At 41.3% G+C, this 13,434-nt stretch overlaps 1 protein-coding gene across 1 annotated transcript in view; it reads left to right on the top strand.

Moving 5' to 3' along the window:
* Nucleotides 1–13,434, top strand: part of ALK (ALK receptor tyrosine kinase) — a 233,086-nt gene that overhangs the window by 144,184 nt on the left and 75,468 nt on the right. Inside the window, exon 5 of the mRNA XM_075042474.1 lies at nucleotides 11,357–11,488. Within this exon, the coding sequence (XP_074898575.1) occupies nucleotides 11,357–11,488 (132 nt within the window). The remainder of the gene's footprint in view (nucleotides 1–11,356; nucleotides 11,489–13,434) is intronic.

Genomic DNA, 13,434 nt, shown 5'->3' with positions numbered 1-13,434 from the left:
TATTTCTCTTTTCTTAGTTCCTTATATGCCTAATTATTTTTTGACTCCAAGTCAGTCAGAATGCTATGCATGTATGCCTGGGTTGGATTCTGTATGTTGTTTCCATGTGCTCTGCTCCTCCTTCTGGACCTTCCCATAATTATTCATGGGTAGCCTTCTGCCCCTGTTTGCCACAAAGTCAGACTAACCCCATTTGCTTTAGAATCATAGAATCATTTAGGTTGGAAAAAGACCTTCAAGATCATCAAGTCCAACCATCAACCATGCCCACTAAACCATGTTCTGGAGTACCCTGTCTACTTGCTTTTTTAATACTTCCAGGGATGGTGACTCAACCACTTCCCTGGGCAGCCTGTTCCAATGTCTGACAACCCTCTCAGTAAAGAAATTTTTCCTGATATCTAACCTAAATCTTCCTTGCCGCAACTTGAGGCCATTTCCTCTCGTCCTACCTCCAGCCACCTGACAAAGAGACCAGCACCCACCTCACTACAACCCCCCTTCAGGTAGTTGTAGAGCAATAAGGTCTCCCCTCAGACTCCTTTTCTCCAGACTAACCAACCCCAGTTCCCTCAGCCGCTCCTCACAGGACTTGTGCTCCAGGCTCCTCACCAACTTGGTTGCCCTTCTCTGGACACGCTCCAGCACCTCCATATCTTTCCTGTAGTGAGGGGCCCAAAACTGAACACAGCACTCGAGGTGCGGCCTCACCAGTGTTGAGTACAGGGGAACAATCACGTCCCTGCTCCTGCTGGCCACACTATTTCTGATGCAGGCCAGGATGCCGTTGGCCTTCTTGCCCACCTGGGCACACTGCTGGATCATATTCAGCCGGCTGTCAACGAGCACCCCCAGGTCTTTCTCTGCCAGGCAGCTTTCCAGCCGCTCTTCCCCAAGCCTGTAGCGCTGCGTGGGGTTGTGACCGAAGTGCAGGACCTGGCACTCGGCCTTGTTGAACTTCATACGATTGGCCTCAGCCCATCAATTCAGCCTGTCCAGATCTCTTTGTAGAGCCTCCCTACCCTCAAGCAGATCAACCCTGCCTCCCAATTTGGTGTCATCTCCAACTTGCTGAGGGTGCACTCAATCCCCTCATCCAAATCATCGATAAAGATATTAAACAGAACAGGGCCCAACACCAAGCCCTGAGGAACACCACTTGTGACCCGCCGCCAACTGGATTTCACCCCATTCACCACAACCCTCTGGGCTCGTCCAGCCAGCCAGTTTTTCACCCAGCGAAGAGTACACTTGTCCAAGCCATGAGATGCCGGCTTCTCAAGGAGTATGCCACGAGAGACAGTGTCAAAGGCCTTGCTGAAGTCGAGGTAGATAACATCCACAGCCTTTCCCTCATCCACTAGGCAGGTCACCTGGTCATAGAAGGAGATCAGGTTGGTCAAGCAGTGGGGCTAGCAGCCCCTGTTTCATATTCTCTTTTTATTACTTGTTTTGTACCCAAATGTTTATGTTTGCTAGGTCTTGATGAAGAAGAACAGTAAACTCTGTGTCCTCCTACTTCTCTATCTTGTATAATGAATTATTTTGCAGTTATAAAGGATTTAGTTATAAAGGATTTGTCTGCCAGGAAGAGGAACATCTGCATTGTATAAATAGATTTATCTAGAGTCAACAAGGTGTTATGCTTTGCTGAAACCTATCCAGCTGGGAGGAGCATTTTACATAATAACAGCAGTAGCACATTTGTGAGAATTTAATACTATTGCTGATGATACTTAAGAGATTAATTAATAGCCAACTGAATCAGTTAGCAAAATGGGGGTAAGAGGGATTGGAAGAACCTTGAAGGGGAGCTTGCGCTCAACAGAGAGCCTGTTGACAAAGTGGATATAAAGGAATATTTTGGGTTGGTATACATTTTATGGTGCCAAATTTGAAGACGAGAGCTGTAAAAGACTGTCAGTTCTGAGTAATTGTGTAAAATCTTCTGAGAGTTTGATTGCACAGTCTACTCACTGAAGGGTAAAGATCTTAGAGAAAATCTAGAGTCACGGAGAGATGTAAGATGTTCTGTCTCCTTGATCTGTCTTTACACATAGCAACTGTTTTATTAAATTCCTATCACAGTATTAAAAATAACTAAAAAGCTATTTTAATATTATTTAACATTTTTCTAACTATTCTACTGTGGCTAGCAACCCACAGGCATCTCATTCTCAGGGCATGGTAATTCTGAGTAATGATATTTGTCAACTCTTAGAATTCTCTCTGTACCTCAGTATATGTTTGGGAAAGAGATCTTGCATAGAAAGCATTAACCAAAGTGTCTTTTAGCATGTCACGAGACAGTAGAGAGACTGCCTGAAACCTGGGTGGTCATGTTGGAATTGTAATGTCATTCCTTCTTATGTCTTTTCCTAATATCTTCAGTATGTACCTTGGCTTATACAGAGCTAATCACTGTGTTCTTTGCTGACATCTGTTTTTTTTCTGTAAGCATTCCCAATTTGTAAGTCTTCTGCATGCTCAAGGGTTAGCAGAGATCCTCCGGCAGAGACACAGACTCCAGGAAGGAGTCACTCTCCAGGCTTTTTTTGATGTTGAGGACCGCTGACCTTCAGCAGCTTTGCTCCTGGGATAATTTCATTCAAGTGTAGCAAGGCCTTGAAGCCCAGCCTCATACACAAGAGCAAAGAACTGCTAACTTCTCCATCCCTTCAGAGCACTGAGATGTAGTCAGTTTTCAGTGCATTCAGCTGGAAGAGTCACCAGTGAGTCATAGCATCCACCAACATACTGATGTTCAGGGATGTGTGGAGGTAGGGTGAAACTGCAGTTTCCTTTTACTTCCCTGAACTGAAAGCTGGATAGCCTCTATCCACATTAAGTCCCTTCCAGTGGCAAACCTGTTATGTGTCACCAATACTATTGCTCTCCCTTGCAGCAAGTGCTCATGTGCAGTTTCATTTTGTTTATGCTTTGAGTTTTTGAGGTATTGTTCATTGCTTGGTTTTTGAACAAAGTGAAAATTAGCTCCTTGATGACAATTTATTGCACTTACATACCTGCAGAGTTTCACAGAGGTTGACACAGTGGAGAGGAGCACAATATGCAACTTTCTTCTCAGCAAGCTTCTGTTCCTACCTGGAACAACTATTGCTCTTCCACTCTGGGGCCACTGCTTTGCACAGTAAAGCATTTGGCTGTGATGTGAGGGTGCATCACTGCACCCTACTCAAAGGGACCACATATGCATGCTTGTGATTGTGCTGATCTGTGATATTCCGCCCATCTACCCCAGCAACTGATCTGCAGTAAGGTCATAAACCTTCATTTAATACTGCTGACAGCTAAAGGAGAGAGACTGCTTTAAACAGGTATAGAAGCAGAATTGCATTTTAGAAATGAAAAATATGATTCCTATCTAAAATGATGTTTGAATGCAATTAAGTGTCATACCTCTATTTGTGTTTTTCATGACAAGGCATACAAATATACCTCTGTTGACTGGTTTGACAGTGCTAAAAGTGCATGACTGAGAGATTACTGAGGATTACTGCAAGATTCAGAGAGCAGTTATATCTGACCCGCATGGAATCAGCTTTCAATGAGCCAAGCAATCTTTTCCAGTCTCTCCTTTCTGTGGCTTTTTTATTGGATCTGCGCAACTTCAGTCTAACTGGTAGAGGTTTGAACAGGAGTCAGAGAGTTAGTCTGGTTGGGCAATTTACAGTCTCATTTAAGTAATTAAAATTGGTTGATGTGTACCTCAGTTTCCTCATCTTTAAAATGTTATTGATGGTTTGGGGGTTTTTTTTGTTGTGGTATTTTTAAGAACCAAGAATTTTTTGAAATCCACTGTGTATATGTGGGACAGTGCAGTGGCAGTGTTGGTTGTGCTTGGAACTGGGGAACCTGAATAGGCAAAGATAAAACTTACTTTAATAGTTGAAAGTGGATTTGAACCAAGCCTTCTAAGAAGCAAAATGTGGAAAATTGCATGTATTTTCTATCTAATCAGCTCTTATAGTTTACCCAAGAGGCACGCATGAAGTTTGGAAGCACTATTTTCATACACTTTCTCCAATAGCCTTGTTTTATTTCATATTCAGTTCCATGCCTGATGTTGAGAGTGGACCCATGTTAAATCTGCTCCTGTTGTCTATAAATAAGCTTAGGGATCTTAACCACCTCATGATTTTGTCAGTGTCCGCTGCATGTGGCAAGCGGCATTCATCTTCCAGTGAGCTAGCAATCAGTCTGGCCAGTGTTTCCCCTGGGTGAGGTTGCTGGCTGATAAGAGCTGGTCTCCAAGCCTATTCAGACCCAGAGAGGTCTGATGGGAATGGCAGAGCTAATAATAGAAGTTAGACCTTTTTTATTTTCCCTCTCCAAGATTTGTATTTTGAAAAATTCACAGAAAATCACAGAAAAGGTGTTTTGGTCTCTTTTTAAGCAGTTGTTTACTGTTACAAATATAGTTATCACTGCTTTTAGACGAGGTATGAAAAATTGGGGGTAGGGTGTGTTTTGTTTTGTTGGTTTTTTTAATCTCACAAAGATGCAAAGGTACCTGAGAGAAAAGGGAATCAAATAGCAAATGTAGTCTGATATTGAAACAGGGGCAACAAACAGCAACCAAAAGAAATGAGGTTTGGGATTTTAACAAAATTACTCTATCCCATTGCATTGTTCTAAGTCAGGATGTTCATATTTAGGGATGAAAACCTTAAAGATCTGCTGTGTGAGATGAAATTTTTTAAAAAAAAGGTCCAATGACTGTGCATACATAATGTTTCATAGGTATTTGGTAATGAGTATTTTCCATCTCTTTTGGCCCTGTTCAATTTTGTAGATACCACAGAATATGTAGGTACTACTGCATGCTGGAAAAATCACACTTCCTTTGTAAAATTCACTGCTGCTGTTTACTTGCTTACTATTAATTTTTGGATGTGCTGTTGGAGCTGCGTATTCATTGGTAAGCAAATCACAGGAGAAAATACATGTTACCATGTACCCTAACAAAAACAAAAAAGCAGCTAGATTTTGTGTAAGATTAATAGGGAAACACATTATCATGTTATTTATTGTGCTCAGCAATTATTTGTTGTCTCAGGAGCTATGAAGATAAATACTAGATCCTCAGTCAACTTCCCTAATTGAAAAATGAGAAAGTGTGAAATATAGCTAACTTTCTTATTCCACATTCTTTTTTCATTATAGTTTTAAGGAAGCTAGCTGTTGCTGTAAATTCAGGAAAGCTACATCACACCAACATCAACATTGGGAAGTAATTCAATCAAAAGGTAGGAAAAGTAGCTAGGCCTGGTCAAAAGCATTTTGAAGAGAACACAGAGGGCCTGGCTAGTCTAAATGCTGTATACCTCTGCAGAAAGTTCATGCTACTGAAACATGGCAGTGAACAAGTGCCAGCTCCTCAGGTGTGCTGTGAAGCTTTCTCTGATGTTAGCAATCATACTGGCATTAGGCAAGGCTGAAGGAGCAGATGTTTTAGAATTTGTTTACTAAGCATAACATTCCTACTTTGAAACAGCAGCAGAGAGGGAGAGCACGTTAGAACTGAGCTGGCTGAATTATTGACATGAGTGAGTTCCAAACCAGTAAGTTTCCACTTGAATTTCCTGCCCAACATGTTATCTTTGTCTGAATTCACATGTTTTCAAATTTCTTGGGTTTATGACAATATTTAGTTATGTGTTGAAACCTCTTAAGTCAGTATTTCCAACCCAGATTTGTTTTGAAACTTTTGCTCTGTGAAAAATTTGAGCATTTTTATTTTGTGGTTAGATACATTTTGAAATGTTGACATTTTCTGTGAAATGAAAATTCTGTTTCTATGTGGCTCTAATGAGCAAGATTTCTCGCCTTGGAGTAGCTCACTGTGGGAATGCTGTGCCCTTAGCATGCAGGGCAAGGGGTGCTCCCTCAGTGGGAATTTATTTACTATCCTCTATCCTGCCTTCATCAAATGTATGGCCCTGTTCATTTTATACTGTAAATTATTCAAAACTGCACTGTGAAAACAGAGTAAATAATTTCCTTACAGGTTTTTTCATGGCTCTGTTATCATAACATCTTAGTTCCTTACAAATGTTAATGAAATGAACATCACAGAGCTCTTGTGATGAGTTTATTCCCATTTTATGTATAGGAAGTGAAATAAGATTAAAGCAAATTTATGTAACTGGAAAAATGGGCAAGCTTTCAGGCATATACAAACATGGGCTGCTTTTTCTGCCTGTATCAGGCAGTCTAATAAAAAGAGATCGCCGCCTCCTACAAATGTGGCTTCACTTGCATCCTTAGGCAGTGACAGCAACAGTAACAGTGCTGTTGCAAAGATTAAAGTCAGAAATTATGAAGTGTTGACTAATTTTGGCTGCCTGGTGTGAGAAACCAGGAGTCTAATCTTTTTTCAAAGCATTTTTTGAGGTCATCATGTTTTCCAAGTATCTCTCTCACTGGTGTCATTTGCAGCTGCGACCGCTTGGCTTCTCTGCAGATCTGAGAACAGGTGTCCTGGGGTGAGTGCCTGGAAAATAAGGGCAGTGTAGCTTGCTGTGAAAGTTTTGATTTATGTGATCTGCCCTGTATCATGTTGGAGTTTAATGGCCATTTGCCAAGGATGGCTTCAGGTGCCTTAAACGTGAACTCGTCTTTCTCTTCTTTCACTTTCCTACCTCCTTTATTTCATACCTTCCAACTTCTGTAATGGTGAAAGCAGGGGTATTAATGACTCGTATCAATAGAAAATTTACTTTATCCTGGAATATGGCTATCCTCAGCACCAAGTGAGCCATCAGCCTTCAAATGGCTGTGCTGTTACTAAGGCTGGAGGGTTGGAGGACGAAGAGTGAGGAAATGACGTGCCCATTAGAAATGGCGAGTCAAAGGTCAATAATTAGAAACTCCCCAGAATTCTCACTATCCTTTTATAGCTAGACAGCAGCTTTCCTTTGTTTCACACAACCTTTAAATCCCCCAGGTACTCTCTTTTTAAATATCTCTGAGTCAAGGCCTTGAACTCAAACCAAAGGAGGAGCAGATGAAATTGAGAAGTTAATGACAAATACTTGTGACAGATAAGCATTGTCAGTGAGGTTGCACAATCCCTGATTTTTAGCGGCATTTAGTGGAGGAACATTAGCCTGCAACACTACCTCATCAGAAATTTTTTTTAAGAGGTGTAATTAAATGGAAGGAAAGTTTCTCTTTTTTGAGACGTAGCACATATGGTGAAATAAGCATGGTGGATTTCCCTGGGTAGGTATTTCTCACTATGTACATGCAATTATAAATTGAAGTTTCCCACCTTGTGTGCATACAGGGTCTTGCCCCAAGAACCTGCGTCCAACCGGGCTTCTCAGGGATAGCCCAGAGAGCAGCTGCTTGTTGGTAAAATGTGCACAAGGGTGCACATTCATCCCAAGTCTTTGCAATTTCTGTTCACCTTTTTTTTTGCAGAGTACAAATGACAAGGTTTTCAAACAATCACCAAGTACTGTCCTATTAAGCTCTCTTGTTTTAATGTGTGCTGAGTGGGAGGGCTTTACCTGACTCTGTTGGTCCCAAAAGCTTTTGGTAGCATTAAAAATTATGGCCTGAGAAGTTGAATGTAACACGTGAAGTTATAATTATGTTCAGCTTGATTAATCCTGCATGTTAATTAGCAGCGTAGCCAGTTTGCAAGATAAGGGATATCTTTGTGAATGCCTCTAAGAATTTTCAGTCTTACGTCCCACCTGGCGAAGTGTGGTGGCAGTAAGTTGAAGGTTCCCATATTGCAGTGATCAAACATCACAGTCTTTCTGGCCACGTTCCTCAGAGACAGATTTGCCAGAGCTTGCCAGTGCATTTTGATTTCTGTGCTGGTTAAGGGAGGAGGAAGGAGAGAAGAGGCAACCCAAGTCAGAGAAAATTTGCTGAGGAGTGAAACACATCCCCTTTGGTCCCACAGTCAGCAGTAAGTTGCTTACCCTGCGTTAGGCTAAGCCACATGATTTTCCCCTTTCCATCCTGCTGTATGGAAACTAAGTCCAAAAGCATGGGCTGTCATTTGAGTCTGGGGTCTGGTACTGGATTTGAACACTGCCAAGACTAGACTGTGTTCAGAAGCAGGACCTGTGAGCTACAAAGTCAGCACTTGTTCCCCAAGGAGTTGTTTGTTTCTCCTTTCAATTTAGAGTCTGAAATGCCATTTGTTTAATGTTGCTGTTTAAATAATGATTTATAAGACTCCAAGCCAGCCGTGGTACAGCTTAATGACTGCTATAATTTATGGATGCCACTGGCTACATAAACACTGCTGTAAATATAAAGGATGTCTCCCACAAATTTTACTTTGATACTTATTTGATACCATCCATTTTCCTTTCCTTACACATCTTCTGTGTGTGAGTTGCAGCCACTTCACTCGGCAATCCAGGTCACTCTGGCTCACCTTGCCAGGAGTGATAGGGGCTGGGAAATGAAAAGATCAAATATCTATTTTTGTTACAAAATATTTTAATTAAAAATTAAGTTTCCTTGAGCTTGGATGCAAACATCTGCATCAAGTGTCCCATTAAAACGGTCATTTGTGTTTAGCTTTTTTTGGTTATCTATTTGTTTTACTAGTTAATCGTCTCCTTTATCCAATTCATTTTGCCATTGTGCACACAGTAAGCAAGCAAACAGGAGACAGGAATAAATAATGCACTGTCACAGAACCCAGCCATTCCCCAGGCTGCAGCTTTGCTATTTGTGTTCTCTAACCTATACAAGGAGCATGTATATATGTGTCTAATGCTAATCTGAGCTAATTCAAGCCCTGTCTTTGCAGAGATGAATGAGCATGCAAATCTGCTGTTTTGTTTTGGAGGGTAAGCTTCTGGAATTGCTTCATGTCCAGTTGCAACTGACATCTTGTAAATACTACAGTCAGTTGACTTCAGGGGATTTGTGCTCCTGGGCTGCAACAAAGACACCTGGGAAGACAGTAGGTGCTCTTGAATGCCTTGGTTCCATATAATTGGTGTTAATGCAGTCATGTACTTGGAAAACTGAGTGCCTTTACAAAGTTACAGTGGATTGAGTAAACAGAACAACTCCATTGCCTACAATAACCCTTCCTCTGAATCTTTGCATATTGTATCCCAGCAGCTGCTGGGATAAAACACGGACGTTGCTGAAAGGACTGCAGGTAGTCTGAGTGGGACATGAGAGTTGGTAATAAACATGGGGTTCAAAACTGTCTGTGGGGTAATTCAGAGAGACAAAAGTACTTCTGAATTTGAGTAGGACTTGAAGAATTTTTAAGAGTGTCATGATGTTACTAACATCATGGAAGTGCTGTGGGCAATGTCTCTTAACTTTTCTTTAGGTGGTACTTCCAGCGACATGGTGCCATACAGGTTCACTGAATACCCCTAGGAAAAGGGATCACCTACTGAGTTACCAGAGTCGCTTCTTACAGCTTTCTAGCATCCATTTGCATACTGACCTGAACCCACTGTGTCTGGCTTGTGACTTGCAAAGAGCTTTGCATCTGACATAGGGAAGGCTCTCAGTGGTGTCTCTAAAGAGTGCATTTTTGCAAGGAGCATGGCAAAGCCAAGGAAGATACCTTCTCATTGCCTTAAACCCTTACCAAGGGGCCTGCAGAAATTGTCAGCAACCAGCTCTGAGTTACTTGGTCTATTCTTTCTGCAAAGCTCTCCTCTCTAGTCAGCCTTGACCCTAACTGAAGTACAAGGGCACCATGGAGCTTGTATGCAGCAAGCCAGAATTGCTCTAAGGCAGTCAAAAAAATCGAGCTGACAATAACACAGAGCACTCTTTTCAGGAGCTGGGGTCCTTTATTAAAAAGGTTTGGCATGTATTCCCCCCACTCCTGAATTGATTTGCACCATAAAATAAGCTTGAAGAGAAATAGTGGTTGTTTTCCTACATGCTTCATTAATTTTTAGTTTTGGCAGGCAATATAAATAAAAGTATCAAGTGCACATCTAACTGAATCACCAGTGATTCCTGACTCCCTGTAGTACCAGAGAACATGATATAGCTGCACTGTGTAGCAAGCACAGGTGAGTTAGGCAAACAATGGTTCACTCTGCCCAGAGACTTTGGTTTAATCTTGAGCATTTATCCATTTAATGTGAGATAGGGCAGGAGTTGTTGCAGTGGGGAATTCACAGCACAGACCTCTTCATACTTCTAGGCTTGCCTTCTAGGAATAGGGAACTGGAAACACATCTCTGCAGAGAGTCAGGAAGGTTTCAGCAAACTGCATCTACACCCAGATTTTTGTGGAGGGGGCTCTTGCACTTCTCAAGCTTGGCCTCCTCCATATATACTGACTGTAGGATGTTACTGAACTAATTCCTGCCTCCTCCAGGTGGCTGATCTAGAGCATGTGTCTCTTAGGACAAGTCCTTTTTTTTCTTTTTTTTTTTAAGTATCTCACTTGGCTACAATCAAAGACCTCCGGGTGAGAGAATTCCTACAGTAAGGAAAATTATACCCATCAGGCTAGATGATCTCTGACTTCTCAGCTGTCAAGGGAATCAAGTTACTACAGAAAAGGATGGTGCTAAGGGACTACTCAAGATCATTTCTGAATGGATGATACTGGCCTCTGATTGTAATGTTCAGTGACCTCATTTCATAAGAGTTGGCTCATTTCCACATTGCTAGCTGCCTTTTGCCACTTAGCATAGGTAAAATGAATTAGTGATTTTTGTATCTTGGTAGATGTATTCTGCTGTGGGCTCTTTGACTCATGGGCTCTCTGACTCAAGGGGAGGGTTGTGCAGGATGCAGGAGCAGGAGTGGTTATAGAAGAGAAAGAAAACTACAAGTACAGATCAGACTGTTTTCTCTCTTGCAGAGAGAATATGACAACGTGATATATCCAAGTCATAGGTAATACATGTCAACAGGAGGGTATGATGAAAACTCATGTTCTTTCCAAACCATGCAGCCATGTTATTCCCGAGCTAGACAGAGAGGATGTCAGTCTTCAGGACTGTCAGTCTAGCAGTAACTTCACATACAATTAAAAATCTATTATGCATATTGTGGTGTTCTTGAGAAGTACCACAGAACAGGCTGCAGGATTTCAACCCTCTTTTCAAGGGTCAAAGATGCCTTGCAAGTTAAAACACCAGAAATACCTGGGGAACTGAAATTCTCTGTTAGGTAGACCATTAGCTATTTGACAAGATTAAACAGGTCAAACAAAATAAAATAATTACTTTATCAAGTAAGTATTGGATTAAGGGGATTTCACAAGGTGTTCTCCCATTCAGTGTTATCCAGGATCCTATGACCTGTTGGTTGAGAGGAAGGCAATTCAATAATCTGAAGTGGTTTTTGTTTTCTTTTTCTCTAGGATCTGGTTCTGGCTCAAAAATGGCTCTGGAGGGTTCCTTCAGCTGCTGGAATGGAACAGCGATCAGGCTGGGGCAGACATGTGACTTCATCAGGGACTGCGCTGAGGGAGAAGATGAGGGAGATATATGCAGTGAGTAAATCCAAACCCCCAGGCTGCATCCTCCTTTTCCAAAAGCATTGATTGTTTTGAATTTTAATGCCTGAGACTTTAGCACAATAGACTAACTCGGTGCTATCAAAAGACCAGTACCCTCTATAACACGTGCAGTTTCTCTGGATGTCTGCCTGGAGCAGAGCATTTGATATGTTCCGGTACTCGTTTGCATTAGTTCTGCAGCAGGTTCTTAAGATGCTCTTAGTGCTTCATCTCTTCCAAAGTCCTGATCAAAAATGCAAAGGAAGTATAGCCTGAATAGCTAGATGCCTTACAGAATTATGAAATGTGTAGTTTGTTAGAGCTTTTAATCAAAATGTAGCACAGCATGTGGCAGAAGGGAGAGAAAGGAAAAAACTTCTAAGATGAAAAATTTGTAGAGCTAGTAGCTTGTCTTTGACTAACTCCTGTGTCTTTGTAATTCCTTTTGTTTTCTATCCTCTCTTGAGCAGTCAGTAGTCTAATAAAATACAGCAGAATACAGGTAGCAGCCTAATTTTTCAGAAAACTTGCTGTGTCTGAATGCTTTTTAATTGTGCTGCATAACCTAGATACTTTAGGACCTTCCTTTAACCATCTTGAAGATGCTCTATCTCTTTTTCTATACCTCTACATGTTCTACCTCCAGCCAGTCTACAGATACTTAGAAGTGGTAGATTGTCAGATGTATGGTTATCCACAGGGCAAATGTATCAAGATAAATAATCATTGAGAGTTCATCATTTACCAATTTAAAGTGTATGCGTCACAGCTGATCTAGCCTATGGACTTTTGTCGACAGAGCTGCATTGATTTGGTATGCAAAAAATGTGTTCCCTGACCAAAATACCAGTCCCAGCAAAAGCCTTTGGAATAGAAGAGACACTTAGTTTAGCTTTCATATGTGACAGCTAGAGCAGGGGAGAATCTGGGTAAAGTAATTCAAACAAGCTGTGTTGATGTAGGTGATGTCTAGACGAACAGACCTGTGTTGCTTCTAGCATAAACTTAACATGAGTGACACACAACTTGTAGCAAATTTCAGTTCTTTGCTGCTAACAAAGAAATAAAGCAACATTTTATTGGTGTGGAGAACAGTGGTTTGACCTGGGATTATCTAGTAAACTAGTTAAAAGCTTGAAATGATATGCTTCTCCATCATGTTAGACATTGTTACAATATGAAATTATATTCCTTAATGACACACACTCAGTGAACATTAAATTCACTTTCATAGGAACAGTGTCATCACTGTGGACTTGCAGCTCCTTAGAACCAATAATGCTTCATATTAGAAGTGTTGAAACCTTTTTGCCTAAGAGCTTTAAAACAGAGCTCTAAGACCTCATAATGGTATTTCTATTTTGTACCATACTTTAATTAAAAAAACTAATTTTTTTTTTAAATTCTGATAATCAGTAGGTTGAATGCATTTTCATTTCATTGAAAGCAGAGAAACATATTATTTACCATCAGCTGTATTTCCAGATACACTGTTGTGTCTGTATAAATGGCTCTGCCTTGTGAGGGTAATCCTGTCTATACCACTGGGAAGAGCAGAGCTCCCAAGGTGGAGTTGCACCAATTGTGGATGCAAACTACATTACCACCATAGGATGGGGCAGGCCTAGAGGAACATGCTTACCTATTATTTTCAAACATTGGATGCACCCTTGGCTGTTGTCTTGTATCAGGAGGCTGGCTCTGCTTCTGCCCCTCGCTGCCACCCTGTATCCCATGGTGAGCCAGTTGGTAAAGTGACCAATCTCTCTGTCACATACATTATCCAGAGAGGTTGGTTTGGTTGCCTTTTTCCCCTCCATGCAGCATTCATCTGTAGCTATTTGCATAAAGCAGTATAGCAGTTACAGTTGTGTCAGCAAAGAATGTACTGAGAATGTAAATGAGAAAATGTAAAAAGCAGAAGATACTTTGCTGCCTGT

Source organism: Buteo buteo, chromosome 12, assembly GCF_964188355.1.
Source record: "Buteo buteo chromosome 12, bButBut1.hap1.1, whole genome shotgun sequence".
Lineage (NCBI taxonomy): Eukaryota > Metazoa > Chordata > Aves > Accipitriformes > Accipitridae > Buteo > Buteo buteo.
The sequence above is the reverse complement of the archived record's forward strand: the minus strand, read 5'-3'. Positions and strand labels throughout refer to the sequence as shown.